The sequence below is a fragment of the Phyllostomus discolor genome, chromosome 11 (assembly GCF_004126475.2).
Source record: "Phyllostomus discolor isolate MPI-MPIP mPhyDis1 chromosome 11, mPhyDis1.pri.v3, whole genome shotgun sequence".
NCBI classification, from domain to species: Eukaryota; Metazoa; Chordata; class Mammalia; order Chiroptera; family Phyllostomidae; genus Phyllostomus; species Phyllostomus discolor.
In genome coordinates, this window is record NC_040913.2 from 82871766 (window position 1) to 82890396 (window position 18631).

Here is an 18631-nt window from a genome sequence, read left to right on the forward strand (position 1 = left end):
CAGGCCAGCACCGCTCTATTGGCTGGTCTGTCGCTACAAAGCGCAGCTAGCTAGGAGAACGGGTGAAGTCGAAGGATGCCCTCTGCTACTTTTAAATCATTTCCATTTATCAGTAATCGTACATGAAGTTCCCCAGACAGAGTAAACAGACTACTATCCATTAGGGAAGTCATTTTCTCTCTTTTCGGACATTATAAAACTAGTGGAGTCCATTTTATTTCAACTGACCATTTCCAACATTAAATGTGACATTCTAGACTACGGTTAAAAATCATCTTCATTTTATGAAAACTTCAAAACTTTCTCCACCTGCAGTTCATAAATCACTTGGCTGTTTTTTAAGTTTTTGATTTTATTTTAGAGTCCACATTTCATCTGCATTTCCCCTCTAGACACAGGCAATGCAGTTTTAATCTGAATAAAAGTGGGACTTGAGTTTTAAATTTGCTTTCTTTCCCAGTTGTATTTACAATTCTTAGGAGAATATGCATGTGTCCACTAAAGACAGCTTTTTCCTTTTAAATGCAAAAGTCACTTTCTTTGACTCAAGAAATTTCACTGTCACAGTGTCAGGTGTACCAGCCTGTCTGCAGATGCCAGGGAGAAATGCCAGGGAGAAACGGGCGGGGGCGGGGGGGATGAACTGGCACCTGTCTGTCGGTTGATTCGCTTATGAAGTGGTGTCAGGAGAAAAAAAAAGAACTTTAATCCGTCAGTCTAGGTGTGTGGCTAAAGTAGTCTTCAAACTGATGGAAGGCCATCTGAAATCCCCAGTCACCAAATTATTTTAGAAAGAAATGGCAGAACACTCACTTGAGTTCCCGTCTCTCCTTTTGGCTGTTACACAGGAAGTTTCCAAACTGGCAGGAGTAGATGTGATGTTGGATGTGAATCAGGAACCGCTCGTTGAACTCAAAGGCACAGGGGAATTGTCCCATTAACTGCCAGACACACTCAATGAACTGGTCGATCACCGGAGAGATCTCCTTGGGATCCCCATCGAGATTGCCGTATCTGTAAAATAAAGCATTAGAAGAGTTTTACGCCCTGTTTGTTTTTACATGAGAAAGCTATAAATGCAAAAATAGTCATAAAGTAACCCTAGTCCCTAGGTCAAGCTGATAAATCTAAAATGCAAAGACTGGGGGAAAAATAACTTTTAAAATTCCAATTTCAAGAGAAACTTCGCAGCGAAGGTTTGAGTTAAGAAGGGGCATGTCCATGTTGTAGCCACAGAAGGAAGTGTTGGTGCTGGCGATGAAGTTAAAGGAAACTCTCCATGGAGAAAGAGCATTCTTTAATTCAAACTGTAAAAGCACATTAATTAGAACTTTGGAAATATGAGTAAGTCTTCCACTTTATTTTCGTTGGTGTCTAGTGGGAGAATGTGAGGAAACACCGAAGCAACTTCAGAACTTTTCGCTTGTGTGTTTCTTGGGGTATGTCCCCGCACCCCAAGGATAAGTAAGAAAGACAACTTGAAGAATTGTGGTTTCCATCCCCAAGGAAATTTTTTTCTAGGGATATTTTTATTTCTAGAACAGTATTAAACGTGTCATATAGTTTATTTCCAGGTGACCGCAGATTATAATACACCTTTAAATTTCTCATATCTTTGTTTTTCAAAAGTACATCGGAAGATCTTGAAAAAGTACTTTCAGGAGAATCAGAATTTAAATGAAGCCTGCCTAGGCCCTTACACTATCGTATGGATTTTAGAAAGAATACAAAAGGGGTACCTTAGGGGCCATCAAGTATAATATAACAGAGAACCTCACCTCAAATGATAATCAACTGGAGGAACAGAAATGAGCAAGGATCAGTTTAGGAGATTTTCCAAGAGTGGAAACATTAGAAGTGTCTCACAGGTTTCGGTTCTACCCACCTAACAAATGGTAGCTGTAAAAAGGGTTGCCTGTTATACTCCTGACTCATACAACAGTCATCCAACTAGTCTCCTGCCACTTCATATTCCTTCTCTCTATAGGTACGTCCTTTATCACGGAGATTCTAACTGCCTAGCCAACATAGTAAGTAGCACCCCAAATCTGAAAGTAACTGATCTTGAGAAGGTTACTCAGTTGTCTGGGGGTTTTAATTCTCTCATTTGTAAAATGGAAACATTGTAAAATTTTTAAAAAATTATCAAAAAAACCTGGCTGGCATAGCTCAGTGGATTGAGCATGGGCTGGGAACCAAAGCACTGCAGGTTCAATTCCCAGTCAGGGCACATGCCTAGGTTGCAGGCCACGCCCCCAGCAACCACACATTGATGTTTCTCTCTTTATCTCCCTCCCTTCCCTCTCTAACAATAAATAAATAAAATTTTTAAAAAATTATCAAAAAAAGGGGAAACAAACTATGCTTTCCTGAAAAAAGTGATCATAAAACTAGAATTCCACAAAAAGCACAGGATCGATTCTAAATACAAAAACTGCAAAAATAGTCATGGGCAATTCCACAAACTTCAAGTTGATTTCAGGGGAACACAATGAAACGGTCAAAAATATCTATCAGAATATCTAAATTTTTGGCATGCTGCCTAAACTTCAGCACCAAAGGACTCGAGTGCGCCAGCTGCAGCACTGATCCTGTGGAGAGCAGAGGGCACAGGTGGGGCGTTCTCATCAACAACGAAATGATGCTGTGTCTCCAAAGACAGTGGCTTCGGTTAGTGAGAGCCTGGTACATGGCCAGGCAAGGTGTTCGGCTCGTTACCTGCATACACGTGTGCACTTCCTAACAACCCTTGCTGTAACCCAGGGGGATGGGAGGTGGTCCCATTTCACAGATGGGAGGCAGTGCTCGGAGGGGACAGATGCCCCAGGTCCAAACAGCTAGTGAATGCCACAGACCAGGACTGGGGCTGGATCTGCGTGGCTCCAGAGCCCCGGCCAATCTCATATGTCAGCTCTGACTCAAATGCCTCCAGACAACCCAACGTGACTCCCTTTGTGAGAGATCAGAGAAAACTGTTCCACAGGCATCTCACAACTGGCAGCCTAAAGTGAATGTTTGTGCTTCAAAAATGGAGTGTTTTAGCCAATTTTTTAACATTAATTCTTATCACAAGTACTCAGAACTTCATTTATCTGTGATGCAACGTAGACAACAAAATTTTAACTTTCTGATTAAGACATGCAAAGACACTTTTAAAAAATGAAACTATTTGCCCCAATTAATTGAGAACAGATTTTTTTTAATCCTCAACTTTCAAAACAATAGATTTTTTAAATATTTACCTGTGGTTAAACTTATGACCAAAGGAAATCCAGTCCTTTTCAATTAATACCTACATAAGAAAGAATATAAATATCACAGAAGGAAGCACACCAGGAAAAAGAAGAGACCACAACCAATGATGGTGAAGAATTCAGAGGTCCTTGGAGCAGAGGTCACTGTCCTCGGGTAACCTCTCTCCTCACCCACCAATGCAGACACGTCTACGGGAACAGGAAGGTTGGAGTTCATCCACAGGAAGAATGGGAATGGATGTATGCAAATGTTAACTACCACCCACTGAGAGCCTCCTATGAGGCCCTGTCCTTACACAGCTCATTTCATTGCAGGATGGGCATTATCAGTCTCACTTCACAGGAGGGGAAACTGAATAGGTCAGATCCTGCTTACATCCTCGCCCAAGAACCACACTGCTAGGAAGTGGTTTCCACCCTATAACCTGGCTCTGCACCAAAGCCTCTCTCTTAACCAACACATCCTGCCGCCCCGGTATAATATCCAGTACCAACCCTTTTACAAGAAACAATTAGGAATTTTTTCGGTGAACTTCAGAAGAATTATAAAATGATGAAGGTGTATTAGGGGTTTCAGCCCTGCTTTGGAGTTAGGGGTGACAGGGGTTTATCATTTCAAATTGCCTTGACTTAAACACACACACACACAGAGAAACCTATCAATGTCACCAATGCTCTTAACTGGCCAGAAGTTTCCCTTAAAAATAGGGCCTGGCTGAAGTTTGCCCTGACCACTCACAAATTCAGTGGGGCAGAATCTGAAAGAGCCAGTAGCAGTAAAGGACAGTGTGTGCAGGAGACAGGGCCCGTGGTAGTTGTGTGACTCTGAATCCCTCCACCGTCCAGATGCGAATGCAGGGATCCGGCCCTCCTAACCTCTGCCCTGGGAAGGTCTGAAACAGGAGCGGCCTCTGGAGTCTCCGCTGTCGCAGGTCATTGGAAGTTCTCGGACACCTTGGAAAGGAGAAAGCCCGAGAGGACCCCTGCCTCTTCGCTCTTGTCCCCTGGTGCCAGCCGGGACTAGTTGATGAAGATCTTCCCGCAGATACCCCACCAGGCTCATCCACCATCAGGATCCACCCCTAGCATAGAGTCGGGACCCACTGAAGCACTCTCCACCAAATCGTGGTTCAAGAGGCAGGAACCAGGGGTCTCTTAGCTGCCGGGGGTCCCTGCAGTCATTTTAAGGAAGTGGTTCAGCCTGGCCACAGCTTCTCCACCCCAGACAACTGTGCAAATACTCTGCAGGTGAAAGCAGCACACTACGGTTCGACAGCTGAAAGGGGCGAGAGCGAAGAGGATGCACTCATAATTTCAGCAAAGACCACAACAACATGGAAAATTTTAATGTTGTCATCCAGCGTTGTTGTCATCCTACTTAAAACCTAAGAGCAGTAAGTGAAAACAGGTTTCCCTCTCAAACACTTTTTTGCACACTCAATATAGAAAGTTTTGCTGGCAAATTTTGGGGGGAAAGTGTTTCCTATATTCACATCAAACTTGAAATGCCTATGATCAAATGCTGTGTAAAACTCACTATTTTATAAACCACCGAATAGATTTTATATTTGCCCCCGAATTCACATTTAATAGCATTCGTTTTTATTGATTCCAACATCTCAGAAATTCAGCCCTTTACTCCAAGCCTATGCCAGTTTTTTCCCTTTAATTCGTGTTGTTGAGCCAAGAGAAAAATAATGCTGATGAGAAAAAAAAAGCAAGTTGCCGATGGCTGCGAAGAGACAGGCCGGTGGCCTCCAGCGCCCGCGTGGGGAAGGGGCCCCACAGCCACACTCACCATAAAGCCCTTCAGGGTCCGGTAGTGTGGGTCCAGCAGGAGGCTGGCCACCGAGCACACCTGCGCAGTCCGGTCCCAGCCGTCGGAACAGTGGACGAGCACGCTTGCCCCTTCCTCTGCCACGGCCTGAAAAACAGGATCCGCAAAGAGTCAGCACGGCACAGCTACAAACACGAAACATTCCATCAGAGCTAGGTTTGTGCTGTACCCACAGAGACCGGAAGACGTGTGTCCACCTAACTAGGGCACAGTCAAGGGGTGGTTCGGGGCTGGCAGCTAAAGCTTTTCCTTCCCACATCCGGAAGCCGCCACTGTCGCCACCTCGACTAAGCAAATGTGCTACGTAATGTGCCCAAGCTGTGCAGACGTGTCTCCGTGACGTGTCTCCTAGCCCACCTTCAACCCTTCGCCTCCTCTCTGGGCTCCCACCTGGAGCCTTTCCACTATGGGAAATTCTGGATCTACTGCTGGCCTCAGCCATTGTCAAAAACAAAAGACAGAAATCGTAAATTGTGAAACTGCAATTAGAGATAAAAAGCATTAAGAGCCAAGTGATGGTCCAAGGCTGGGGAAAGAGGGAAAAAAAAAATAAACAAGAGCAGCAAGTGCCTGCTAAGAAAAGAATTTCTAGTTGCTGCCTCAAATGCACATGCAAAACTTCAGCTGAGCATCTTGACGGGAAACACGTTGGGAAACGGAGACTTTGTCAGGGCGCTCGTCACTACCTGAACTTCTACTGTCACTCATTTTCGGTCCCCCACACCAGAGAGTAAGCTCTGTGAGAGAAGAGGCTGGCTTAGTCCACACTGCATCCGCAGCACCCAGAAAAGTGTGGGGGACTAAATAAACACGTGTTGAACAAATGAATCATCTGATAAAGGAGTGCACACCATGTCATAGGAAAAGACATAGTTGTCTTTACATATTAAACCTAGGGGGAATTGATAATAAAAATAAAAACCACCAAGCAACCAAATAGACACTGCATCCAAAAACAGTTTCTATGAAAAGAAAGTTGCAGCAAGAGTCCTCCTCTGGCAAAAGGGAACCTGCCCCCCGGGTTCTGGGATGTGGCTTTTGCTTGTGCCACCATTCAAAAGGAGGATTGTTCACTAAGACGAAAGCCTCAGGCTTCCATCACTGAAGTGACTCACATCCGCATGTACTCTCCCATAGAAAATTCTTTCCTCCATCGAGGGCCACGCCTAACTGCAGAGAATGTTCTGCATGTATTTTACCACTTGCCCGCTGTGCTGACATACTATCAACTGAGCACCGGCCTCTCCTTTGCAACATCCCATCTTCCGAGGGCGAACTTGATGGAGGTCTGCAACGTACTCCCCAGCCCGTGTGGGGCCGCCCAGCACAGGGCAGCTGACGGGGAGGAGACGGGACCTCCACTCCGAAGTCAGAGCGTGCTGGCGGGTCCACTCCTTCCCGTGTTTTCCCTGCCATCACACGTACCCTGGCGATGAAGATTCCCGCATCCATGATTGCTTTGATGTGCCTCAACCAGCCCGAGTTCTCCAGTCCCCACAGGAAGTCACTCATGGAGGGAGATTTCAGTTCGCACACTGCAAGAGAAATCATGAGAGCCGAATAAAGACAACCTCGTTTTACATGTGACCCCAGCTGCAGGTGGCTTGTTAGTGAGTCCTTCACTGTAGTATTTTCCAGAAGACTTACATCCGGACAAGTGCCCAAGCTTTCTACCCTTGACTCTATTCCACCATTTCAAGTAAGGCTCCTGTGTGCTTTGGTTGCGGGGACTGCTGCATCTGTGTAGGTGTGTTGTATTTGTAAAGTGTAAACCCCAGCATTAATGGAAATCACCAAAGGTTACCACGGTAACGGTCCAGCCAAGAAGATCTATTTACCCATTCAGTACCGCAGACGGCTACTAAGGAGCGTGAGCTGAGAGTCCCGTGGAGGGGAAACAGCCACACCACGGACTCCAGCGCTTCCCCGACCAGCACGATCACGCGGCCACGGGAGGTCGGGGTCACCGTGCAAACACAAGACCGCCCTAGAAATCTGAAACGGGAATGCTCGAACGCCTCTTGCCAGCGCCTCCCACCCGGTGGGAGTGAAGTGTGTGAGCTCTAAAACGAGACCGTGGGCTTCGGAGCTGCTTCTAGGGCCTCCAGTTAGGGGCTTTCTTTTCGACTGAAAACGAAGAGAACCTAGATTCCCAAAGACTTCTGTGTTTCTGCGACTGAGGCGGGCGTGTAAACACCTGCACAACAGTAACAAGAAATTTAATCTCAGAAGCTTATTGTTTAGTGACCACAAAGCACGAAAAAGCTTTAGAACCAGGGTTCTGACTACATACCACAAACAGTACGTTCCAAATATATGTGTATGAATTTTATACCTATAAAGCCCTTTGAGGACTCTTATAAGCCAGCCAATTGAAATTAAGTTCCATGGAATTTTGTGTAAGTGTATGTTACTGCCCTCTGAGATGCAGGGAGTAGTGACTCCTATTTCCCACCCCCAACCCTGTCGGTAATTAAAAACCATGTGTCTTAAAGTCCTCTTCCAACGCTAAACTCCCAGAATCGACTCGGCTGACTCTCCCAAGCTTCGTGCGTTGGAAATACGTAGTGCGCGTTAGTGACCATACTTAGTCCGGATGCCCTTCCCTAAAATACGCAGATAACAGGGTTCATGCACACTTCCTGCAAGGCAGTCGCCGCCCCCAAAAAAGGGCAAGGACTACATTCTGAGTCACAGACGACAGCAGTGATGATGAAGGAAATGACACCGACATTCCCAGCCCAAGGAGGCACTTAAGAAAACCACGTTAAGAATGTGTCTAGGCAAGAGTCCAAACGCTTCCCTGCAAACGCCCGCCCTGAGCGGGAAGCACAGCGCAGCGACCCAGGGAGAGTCGGATAAAGGAGTTGTCTCTGGCACAGCTCCGGCTCACAGCACTTGTCCCTTGTCCCTTTGTCCGAGGTGACAGTGCTGCCCCTCCCACCATCGCCGGAGGGCAGGCAGGCCCTGTCCTTATCGGGTAAAGAACAAGCCAGCCATCGCAGGGAAGGATGCTGGGCTGCAGCCCAGTGACGAGCAGACAGCCCGAGGCGCGGACTCCACCGCTCCATTGCTCAGCCCTGTGCGTGCCCAAGGCACTCAGCAGCAGCAGGTGGAGTGTTTCCAAGAAACCAATTAAACACATAAAAAAAAAAATAAACAATAATGTAACAGCCACTCAGACTGGCCACAATTGCTTTAGATGAAAGAAAAAAGAAAGAGAAAGAAGAAAGTCAAGTGAAAGAAAAAGACATTACTAATAAATTCCATGTTTCCACGCTGTCTTTCCGCTTCAAGTTTATTAACACTCTCAAGCAGGTTACTATCCCTTCATTGTTTAGGCCCTAGCTGTGTGAGCTCGGACAAGTTACTTGGCCTCTCTGTGCCTCAGTTTCTTCAGCTGTAAAGCAGGGATAATAAAAGCTCCTATATCAAAGGGTGGTTTTATATGCTAGCCCTCATTACTACTGGTATCTTCAAATAATTTTCTGTTGTTTTTATATGTATTAATTTAACTATATCACACCATACAGCCTTTGGCAACTTGGGTTTTTTGCACTCAAGGTTTTGTTTTTGAGACATCTGTATGATGTAATTTCATTCATTTAACAACCGTGTAATATTTCTCTCCAGGAACATAGATTATTGGCCGTACCTCTGCTGCTGGGAGCTGTTTCCGCTTTTTCAATATTTACTAACAGGGCAACCATCTGTCTACAATGTCCTGTGGCAAATTCCCTGTACATGCACTTCTGTCACTGAAATGGGCTGGTTCACAGGGTCCCTGCGTCTTCCCCTCTGCCCACTGTCCACTGCTTGCCAAAGGGGCTCCCCCGGTTCACATCCGCCCCGGCAGCGCGGGCAAATCCCTTCCCCCACATCCTACCTAACACTTGGTATCGCTGACGCTTCCAGTTTTCCCCATCGTATTTCTCTAAGGATATTCGTGCCAGTTTGGGGTTTGTTTTCTTTTCTTCTACTCTCTGAAGGCATCTGTTATTCTCAAGGTTCCTTATGTTTGCTTGTTTGTGCTCATGCGTGCACGTGGTCTTTGTCTTCCATCATGGGCTTTCCTCACATCTCTGCTCATCTGGGTGCTCTCACAGGTGACTATGAGGCCCGAGCAGGTGGCGGAAGGTGCTACGTACATAAACAGGATTTCTTAGGCTGGGGGATGGGGGGGATTTGGCCAGTCTGACCCCCAGGTCCAAGAGTCCTTTCTCCTGAACGGCTGGAGGACCCAGGCAGGGGTCTCCCAAACCCCTGACTCCACAGGACTAGAGGCCAGTGTCTTCGGAGCAGAGTTGGGAGGGGAACCATGGGTCTCATTCCTCCCACACAGACGTTTACTTGCTCCCTTCTCCCTGTGGACTGGTAGTCCCTGTCTGCCTCTTCCAGCTTCGCTGGTGTCGCTGAGCCTCTCCCGTCCTCCTTTCCAGAAACTTCGTCACTCTCTTCTCCTGCAAGCATGCGGGAAGAGCCTCCACGAGGCAGCGCCGGTGGGGAGGAGTCTAAGGGACACTCAGCCAGGCCTCCGGCTCAGAGCACCTGCTGTCTCTTGCACCAGATCCTGCTGCAGCCCTGCGGGTCCACTGGGCGTGTGTTGGGCTTTCTCACCTGTCCCCACGTGTCAGCTTTTGTCACCTGCTGGCTAGTTCTTAGTTAATACTCATCCACCTGTTCCCAGCTTTAAATTTTTCATTGCAGGCACCTCTTCTCCCATTCTCTTGCTCTTTTGTATTTTGGTTTTTTTTTTTTTTTTTACCACTTCATTACCATTGTGGTGGGGGCAGGGGGATGCATCAGCATGTCACACAGAGACAAGAGATCAGGCCTGGGGACTGTGCGAGGCAGGAGTGGGAACGGAGACCCCTGCGTCAAACTGAGCCTCTTAAACAAAGGCACTCGTGGCTTCTCAGCCCCCCGGGGCACGCGCTCCAGGGTCGGGTCCTCCAGCACTCACCGTACGGCTCCACCCCTGCCCAACACCGCACCCCGGGCCAGGCCCTGAGCCCCGATTTCCTCCAGAGTCAAACTGGGATAAAGCACCTTCCTCCGATAGTTGCTGATGGGGGAAATGAGAGGACACATACAAACTGTGCTGGCACACGGCAGGCTCAAAAACGGTCACTTGGCTTCACATTTTATTATGATTTGACCTTCCAGTACAGCGTCTGTCTGTCCTGAGAGGTGGGAGGTGTCAGACTCACTAGAACCTGTGAAAACCGAGGCGCCGGGCGGTTAAAACACACGGTGGTCACGGGCTGGAGAGCACAAGTCTTCTGACAGACGAGGCTACCGAGTTCACCACCACGCCATGGCAACGCCGATGGACTTAACTAGAAATGACAACAAAACTTAAAGAGTGCTTACCAGATGCCAGACACTCTTCCCAGTGCTATATATATATATATATATATATATATATATATATATATACATATGTCATCTTTTCTTCCTTTTTTCCTGGAGAAACATCAGTATGTGGTTGCCTCTCATGCATCCCCTACTGGGGACCTGGCCCAAAACCCAGGCATGCACCCTGACTGGGAATCGAACTGACAACCCTTTGGTCTGCAGGCTGGCACTCAGTCCACCAAGCCACACCAGCCTGGGCTCATATCTAACACCTTTTTAATCCTCCTAACAATCACATGAAGAAGGTGCTACTATTACCCTCACAGTGTAAGAGCAGAAACCAGCGCGAAGAGAAGCAGCCGGTATGAGCCCACGCATGAGCGGCAGCGAGGCTGGGGTTCCGTCCGGCTCCAGAGTTTGTGCTGCTCAGCGATGCCTCTCAGGCTCAGTTGTGTAGTTCTCGTGATTCCCACGTGGGCCCATCCAAACGCTCCTTGCCCTACCCCCTCACTGCCAGCTTCAAGGCTGTGCGTTTTATCGCTTTATCACTGGGAACTGCACGGTCCGCAAAGCACCTGAGATGCGGTAAGTCTGAACTGAGATAAAGGTTACCTCAAATTTCAGTCTCAGCATGAAAAAAACAGAATGTAGAACGTCTCACCGATAGTTTTTTTGTTTTTGTTTTTAAATACTGATGACTACATATTGGAGCCATATAATTTTGGATATACCGGGTTAAATACAATGTATTATTAATTCACCCACTTCTTTGGACTTTATTTAATGTGGCCACTAGGAAATTTAAAGTCACCAAGGGTGCCCGCACTTGTGAGTTCCATAACTCCACGGGACGGCCCGATTTAGATTGCCCCAGGAAGACCAACCCGATGAGTCTTCAGACCTTCGGACACATGTCCCCTACACGTCTCCTACCCTCTCGGGCACTCTGGAATACTGTGTCACAAGATGAAGGTGTGGGAAAGGGCGCACTTGTCTTTTGTAAGGTGGCGAGGGGGCGATTAGGAAGGGGAGGGGCCAAGGACAGCAGGCTCCTGGACTGAGGCACATGCTCAGGCAGGTTGCCATTCAGGGAGGAATTGACTAGAAGTTGGTGCTCCCGCAGCAGATTCCCAAAAGGCCATGGAGCCAGATCTGCCTCTGCCCTGCCCCTGAGGTCAGGGTGAGTGCACGCAGCCTGAAGACAGACCTCGGAATCTACCAGCCTCCAGTTAATACTATGCAACCAGGGATTTCCCGGCTGCTGGGGATCTACGGTCCAGCAGTACCACAGGGACCCTCTGAGGGGCAGGCTCGCCCCTGCCTGTGCACACAGCCCAGCGGGAGGCCCGAGAAGTTCCAGCACCTTCTGTGAGCTCTGGCCACTCCCTGGGTGCCTGCTGTTTGGTCTTCCAATGTAACCCCAAGCCATGACCCAAAGTCCTGGACTTAATCTTCAAGTATACACATTCCACCAGGCACAGTCCACCAGGACCCCAAGGATTCCTTCCAACCCTCCTCGGAGAATGCTCTCTTGCAAACAGTCTTGTTTCACTGAATCAGCCAAACTTTCCAGTTGTTATGGCAGGGCTTAGGGTGAGTCGGCATTCTCCTTTATTTCAAAAAAGGCCGGGGAGCCAGAGGGGTAGCTTGGCATCTACACTCTTAGCCCAAGAACAAATGATCCTGTTCACCTTTCCTTCCCCACAAGGCAGGGAAGCGACAGCAAGTTATAAATAAAGACACCACAGGCTTGCCGCCCAGCCCGGAGGCGGCCGGGCCAAAGGCAGGACAGGAACCGTGGCTCAGGGAACAGGCCCCGAGATGTCCTGCCGCCAGGGACCGTGTTCCAGTGCGCGTGCAGCACGGGACGAGCCGGTCCCTGTCTTCCCACGCTGGGAGTGGCTCCGTGTGCAGCCTGTCTGCTTTCAGGAACATGAACACTGTGGACACGAAGTACCAGGACCTCCCCAGGCTTCCAAGCCAGGCAGCCGCGGAGGGCGCCCCCGCCCCAGGGAGGTGTGGAGCGGGGTGTGAAAACCAAACAGCTCCACAGATGATTGACACCAGGGGCAGAAGGGGGCACCCTGGGGACTGGAACAGTTAGTGCCCAAGTGTTTACATATAAAACTGGCGGGTTTGTTTGGATAAACTCAGGATAAGGCAGAAATACCGATTTGTTCACTCCCGTTGCCGAACCCGAACCAATATTTACAAACGGTTTTGCTGAACGAAGTGCATTTCGGCGGACATCAGAGGCGGGGCCACTGAGTTCAGAGAGCCGTGCTAACCGCCCAGGAGCTGAACACCCAGGCCCGATGGCACTGGTTTTACAGAACAGGACGACTGATCCCTTGAATATATACATATATATAAACAGCACGAAAATATATATAAACATAACTATGGAAACTGAGGAAATGTAAAATTCACTTGCAAGAAATAAGCCTTAGGGGGTCCTCCTTAGGTATTTCCTGTGCCCATGTCACTCCTTCCCGTGTGGGTGTTGGGTGGGTGACAGAGGGGTGCAGGGACCGTCTCTGTTTGAACCCTGGGGGCTCTTTGGGGTCTTCCTTGACCCCTGAGCGCTGCAGTTGAAATGTACAAGGCCCTCCCTTCATTCCCAGACCGGATGCCCAGCTGAGCTCTGCTGAGGGAAGATCTGTCCCTTCCCATTTCGGAATCAAGCCCCATGAAATGGTCTACAAAGAACTGGCCACATGATAATAACCTCCCTTCAGTGAACGCCCTAGCCGGCAAACCATTCAAAGAGCGCTTAGTCACAGCCCGAACACTGGAAGTGCTGGGTGGCCAAGCCTGTGTCCCGCCCCACCCTCACCGGGCCCTCCCCGGAGACGGAGAAGAGCACTCCCAGCCCGTGGTGAATGGTGCTCAGTTGGTTAACGTCAGTGGCGCTCTGGTCCCCACCCTTCCCAGCCGACGTGGACCCCTCCACAGAGGACTGCCCCTTACCAGGAGACACCTGCATGTCAGCTGCTCCACGGGGCACCTGCGAGGGTGGCGGCCACCCTTCACAACAGTGCCACCTTCGTTCAGAATGCTATTTTCTGTCATCTCTACACAATCATGCCATGAAGGCTGTTTTTGTATAACCTTGCTTTCTTTTGAAGAACTGGATGATAATGTACGATGGTGAGGTGCAATAGGCCCAAATTCTGTGTGCTCCCATCTGCAGCAGATACAACCGTCTCAGTGTATGCAGGAGGGAAGGGTGCAGACGTGGGTGGCCCGGCCAGCACACGGTGACAGCAACCTGGCTCCCCTGACTCCAATGTCCACATTAGTGTCAGTGCAAATGGAGTCAGTACACCAGGCAAGCCGGGGTGAACACGGACTCAGCTGAAGGCAGCGGGGCTTGAGGAATGATGAAGTCTGAACAGGGAAACTTAAAGCAAGCAAAAAGAGGGCATATAGACTAGGAGAAAGTGTTGAGAGGCCAGGGAGTCTGGTGGATACAAAACATCCGTGGCAGCCACTGGAGAGAAGGCCCGGGAATCACGGAAGATTAAGATGTTGGCAGCGGCTACTTGGTGTGGGGCAAGGGGCAGCTAGCGCAGTGGGCACAGCAGGCGCAGCAGGTGGGGAGCTCCTTCCTCACTCACAACATCAGCTGGAAGGCTGCCAGGTCAACGCACTCACCAAATCTCATTCTGTTGTCACCAGCAAACAAGTCCTGAATTGCTAAATCCAGAGCATCGCCTTCTGGAAGAACAGCTCACCTTGTCACTAAGATTCATCATGTCTATCTTTAGTTACAAGGAACACACTTTCTCCTACGAGCACTCCTTTCGTGAATGTCCCAGCTATCCAAAACTAGCCATCATGGCTAACAAAACATAAAACGATCATTCGGAGGGTGTACATTTTCACATTAATCTTCGAATGGGCTCAGCGGACATCAAGTAAAGCAGAATTGGGATAAAAATAGCCAGCTTTCTCATTCAGTCACTTTGTTGCCTCTTGTCCCCTCCTCTGATATCCAGCTAAAACAGTCAGCCACCCCACTGGCCCTCCGTGGTGTCACTCATTAGCAAGCACCGCCTTTTTTTCCCCTGCCCTGATCATTGCTCTATGTCAAACCCACTTACCTCACTTTGCATGAATGAATGAAGCAGTTTTCTACCCAATGCCTGGTCTACAGACCCTCAGGAACCACTCGAGGACCACGTGAATGTCTGGAATAACTAGAGTAGCTCCTAGTTACTCTGCCCTCCCTATAAGCAGGGATTGTGCCTGGTACTGCACACGAATTATCTACCACACAGGGTGTTCCTCACTCCCAATTTTCGGGCTGGAAAGCATGGTTTAAAGAGGTTTACTAAGTCATCCGTGGTTACACAGCCAGTGAACAGTCGAGCTGGAATCCATCCACGGCACACGCACCGAAAGGGTCAAGCTCTTTCCTCCGTCCCTCGGTGCTTCCGATATTAAGGTCGTAATTTGCTGATAGCATCCAGCCCCTGTCAGCCACGTGCTACATCTCCTTACAAGAACACAGAGAGCAAAGCGCACACTCTCGATTCATTTCTTTCCTACAAAAATCACGAATTGGTAACTTTCCTATAAAAAAAAAACCAGTGAAGGCTGGTAGGAGAGACCCGTTGATCTAGCAGAACACACAGTAAAAAAGCCTTATAACTGTTACTAGTCTGTGAAGCTACCCAGGTCCACTCAAAAGGACAAGTGGGCTTTCTGTGTGGACACCCATGCCACATGGCCGAAGTGTCAGGGCAATGACCAGATTTTCGGCCAGGTCTCACTGGCTGACTCATCTAACAGGTCAGCGATCCGAGGAAACCAACAATGGCAAAAAGTCAAAATATAGAGAACTTGGAAAAGATCAACCTGTAGATAGCCTTTTTTATTAGCTCATGTGCGGTAGAATCTCATAGTACACATTTGTAGACAATGTCATAGGAAAAACTTTAAAATGACAAACTTAAACATGAATTTCCGGTAATGGGTTGAACTCCTCCATTTCTTCCTGGTGGAATGTGCCGCCACCTCACACAGATGAGAGAGGAGGAAGAGTACCAGACAGAAAAGGTATGTGAACTGACAGCCACACCTGAGCGAGCTCTCTGAGCAGAGAGAAATATGGCACCGAAACCTTGCAGGTGGCTGTGCTAGGGACTGTTCCCTTCCGGACCTTGTTGCATCCAAGACACCTTGGCAGGGAGACCGGAGCAAGGAGCTGGAGGACCATCCCACCCCGCTGCCAGGGAGCCCCCCTCGACAGACTCCAGGCCATCTGCCTCCCGCCACCTGTTCCACATGCAATGAACATTCTGAGCAGTCAGGGCTCAGACCCTGCACACAGAAGCACCGATCAGACAGGACCGCTGGGGCTGCAGGCTTTCTCCAAGGCCAGTGCCCACAGTCACAGGGGACAGGACAACAGCGGCTCCAGTTTGGGGCCTGCTAAAGGATTGCAGTCTGTCCACCGGATCTGCCTGCCCCCTTCCCTGCGGGACTGCCCATGTCGCCGAACAGACACTGGGCTTTTGTGCTTGAGCTGGGGGGCTACTCCCCTCTGATCGCCTGCAGGCCGAGGTCTGTGTCTCTGCAGAACGGTGTGGGGAGGAAACGCCCCCCCGGGCCTGCCTCAGGGTTTATTTCATTAGTTTTCATGAGCTTGTTGTGCCGAGTGGACGCGGACCGTGTCACCGCGCAAGCACTTCCACGCCTCGGACATTGTGCGTCTCACTTCCCGTCTCTCGAATAAAGGGATTAAGGAGAGTCGCCCGTAAGAAGGCCCAGGGCCCACCCAATAGCTGCCTGGCTGAATTAACGTACAGCCCAGCACTCATCCGTCGTATTCAGTGCTCATCCTACAGAACAGCACTGCTCCCCAAGAGAAAGTGTAAAGCATCTCCCGGGGGAAGCACTTTATGGTTTGCGAGGAAACTTTCTAGTGAGGCTGTGGGTTGGACAGAGTTGACATATCGCTTCCCTCGTCTTACAAACACGGGAAGTGACATTTGTTTATGCCTACGCAGGGACCAAGGCGAGAACCCAAACACAGATTCAGACACTTAGGTCAACGAGCCTTCTCCCAGCCCCTACCCAGCAAGTTCACACAGCCCGAGAGTAAAGAACGTGGCGTCTGGATTCACACTGATCGGGTGAAAATCCTGCTTCTACCGCTTACTGTTGTGAGCGTGCACGAGTTTCTCAGCCCCTCTGCCTCAGTTTCCTCATCTGTAAAATGGGAACATTAAGACTAGCTACACCGTGATTGCAATGAAGACTGGAAAAATATATCTGAAAATATTAAACAGTGTTTGTGTTGATGAGACAATAAAGACATCTTAAAATATTAGGACAGATTAACCACTAGATCACGCTGTTACTGTGACATTACCACGCAGGGCGGTCGTTTCCGAACCTGTACCACATCCAAACAGCGAGTCAGCGAGGACCGCTGGAACACGATGGGGAGTCCGAGGCTCAGATTCCGCTCCGTCATGTCCTAGTGGGAAGGAGGTGTCAGTGTCACACACCAGACTCCGTGCCCAGAGAGAGGCAGCCGGGAAGAAGTAACCTGCCGTGTGCGGACAGCACATGGGCATCCGCAGCCTCCAGGACCTACGGGTGGCCCCCAGCCGACAGCCACCAAAGCTCAGGGCCCTCGGCTGCATTCTGCCAGCGTCCCGAATGGGCCTGGAAGCAGATGCCTCCCCGTCCGAGCATCCAGATGACAACGCTGCCTGGGCGACACCTTCACGGCAGCCAGGTGAGGCCCTGGGCAGAGGGCCCCTGGGCTCCCATGTCCATAGGAGACATGCCTGACCCCCAGAGGCTGGGAGGCAACATGTACGTTTTTTTATGTGTGTTACACCAACCACAGAGAATATTTTCTAAATAAAGGAGGGAAAAGGAAAGCATGGCCCAGTCATCCTTCCATGCTAGTTCCGTTATTTTTCTGGGCTTTCTCTCCCAGTCTTTCTTCATAAACATGACTTACCGGATGGGAAATCACAGTACTTGTACCATTTCAACCTGAATCTTTCACTTACATCATAGGCATTCTATGTTACAATATATACACATATCTTCACATTTATAATGTCTAACGGATATAGAATTTTCTATCAAGAGATGGAGCAAAATTATCTCATCAGTTTACTATTATTGGACATTCCCGTGGCTCCCAGAATTCTACTATTATAAATAAAATACTACCATCAAAAGAGGCATGTTGTGTCTTTCTATTTTAAAACAATATTTTGGATCCGTCCCTCAGGGGTAATAATCTGGTAAAAATATACCATGTTTCTCTAAACAAAATATGTTTCTTTAAGCCAATTGACGATATCAGATATATTTGAAGTACCAGTTTTATCACATTCTTTTCAGTATTAGACATTGTACTTTTTAAAACTAAGTAAAAAATGGTATCTTGAAGTTTCAATTTCCATTTTTTAAGTGACCTGGGCGAGTTTAAATGTTTCCCTATACGTTTATTTGTTTCAACTTACTGCTTCCTCTTTTAAAATTATCTCTTTTTTTTTTAAGATTTTATTTATTTATTTTTAGAGAGGGAAGGGAGGGAGAAAGAGATAGAGAGAGAAACATCAATGTGCAATTGCTGGGGGCCATGGCCTGCAACCCAGGCATGGACCCTGGCTGGGAATCGAACCTGCGACACTTTGGTTCGCAGCCCACGCTCAATCCACTGAGCTACGCCAGCCAGGTAAAAACTATCTCAAACCGAGTTGTCACTTCTCTGAGACTCGGTTTCTTCATGTGTGAAGTGCAGACAGTGCCTCCCACTGCACACTATGGTTGTGCAAATCAAACACAACCATGTAAGTGAAAACACCAGCACACCTGGCACATGGCGGTGGCTCAAGTTCAGTTCGATGAGTGAGTCAATACGTACGCGGTCAGTTACAGAGAGCAACACGGTGGCCAACAACATGAACCGGATGCTCGTGGAGGATCCAGGTAGGAAACTTGGGGTGGGGGGGGCGGGCGAGGAGAAGTGCAGTTGTCTAGGCAACCCCCCGAAGATGGAGCGCATTGACTGAAAAAGGAGGACGATGCCACAGTCCTTACGTCTTTCCCGCAAACACCTGCCTGCCTTGAAAACAGCTTTACAAAGAGGCACTGAGAGTAGCACCATGCCCACGAGGTGAGACGTGGAAGTAATTCTACGCAC

The 18631-nt window shown here is 48.8% G+C and overlaps 1 protein-coding gene across 1 annotated transcript in view; it reads right to left on the reverse strand.

The window, feature by feature from the left end:
* The window catches only part of MTMR7 (myotubularin related protein 7), a 77549-nt gene that overhangs the window by 5154 nt on the left and 53764 nt on the right, over positions 1-18631 (reverse strand). The window contains exons 8-11 of the mRNA XM_028526546.2: positions 6517-6626; positions 5053-5178; positions 3243-3292; positions 814-1014 (exon numbers count right to left, since the gene is read on the reverse strand). Of these exons, the coding sequence (XP_028382347.1) occupies positions 814-1014; positions 3243-3292; positions 5053-5178; positions 6517-6626 (487 nt within the window). The remainder of the gene's footprint in view (positions 1-813; positions 1015-3242; positions 3293-5052; positions 5179-6516; positions 6627-18631) is intronic.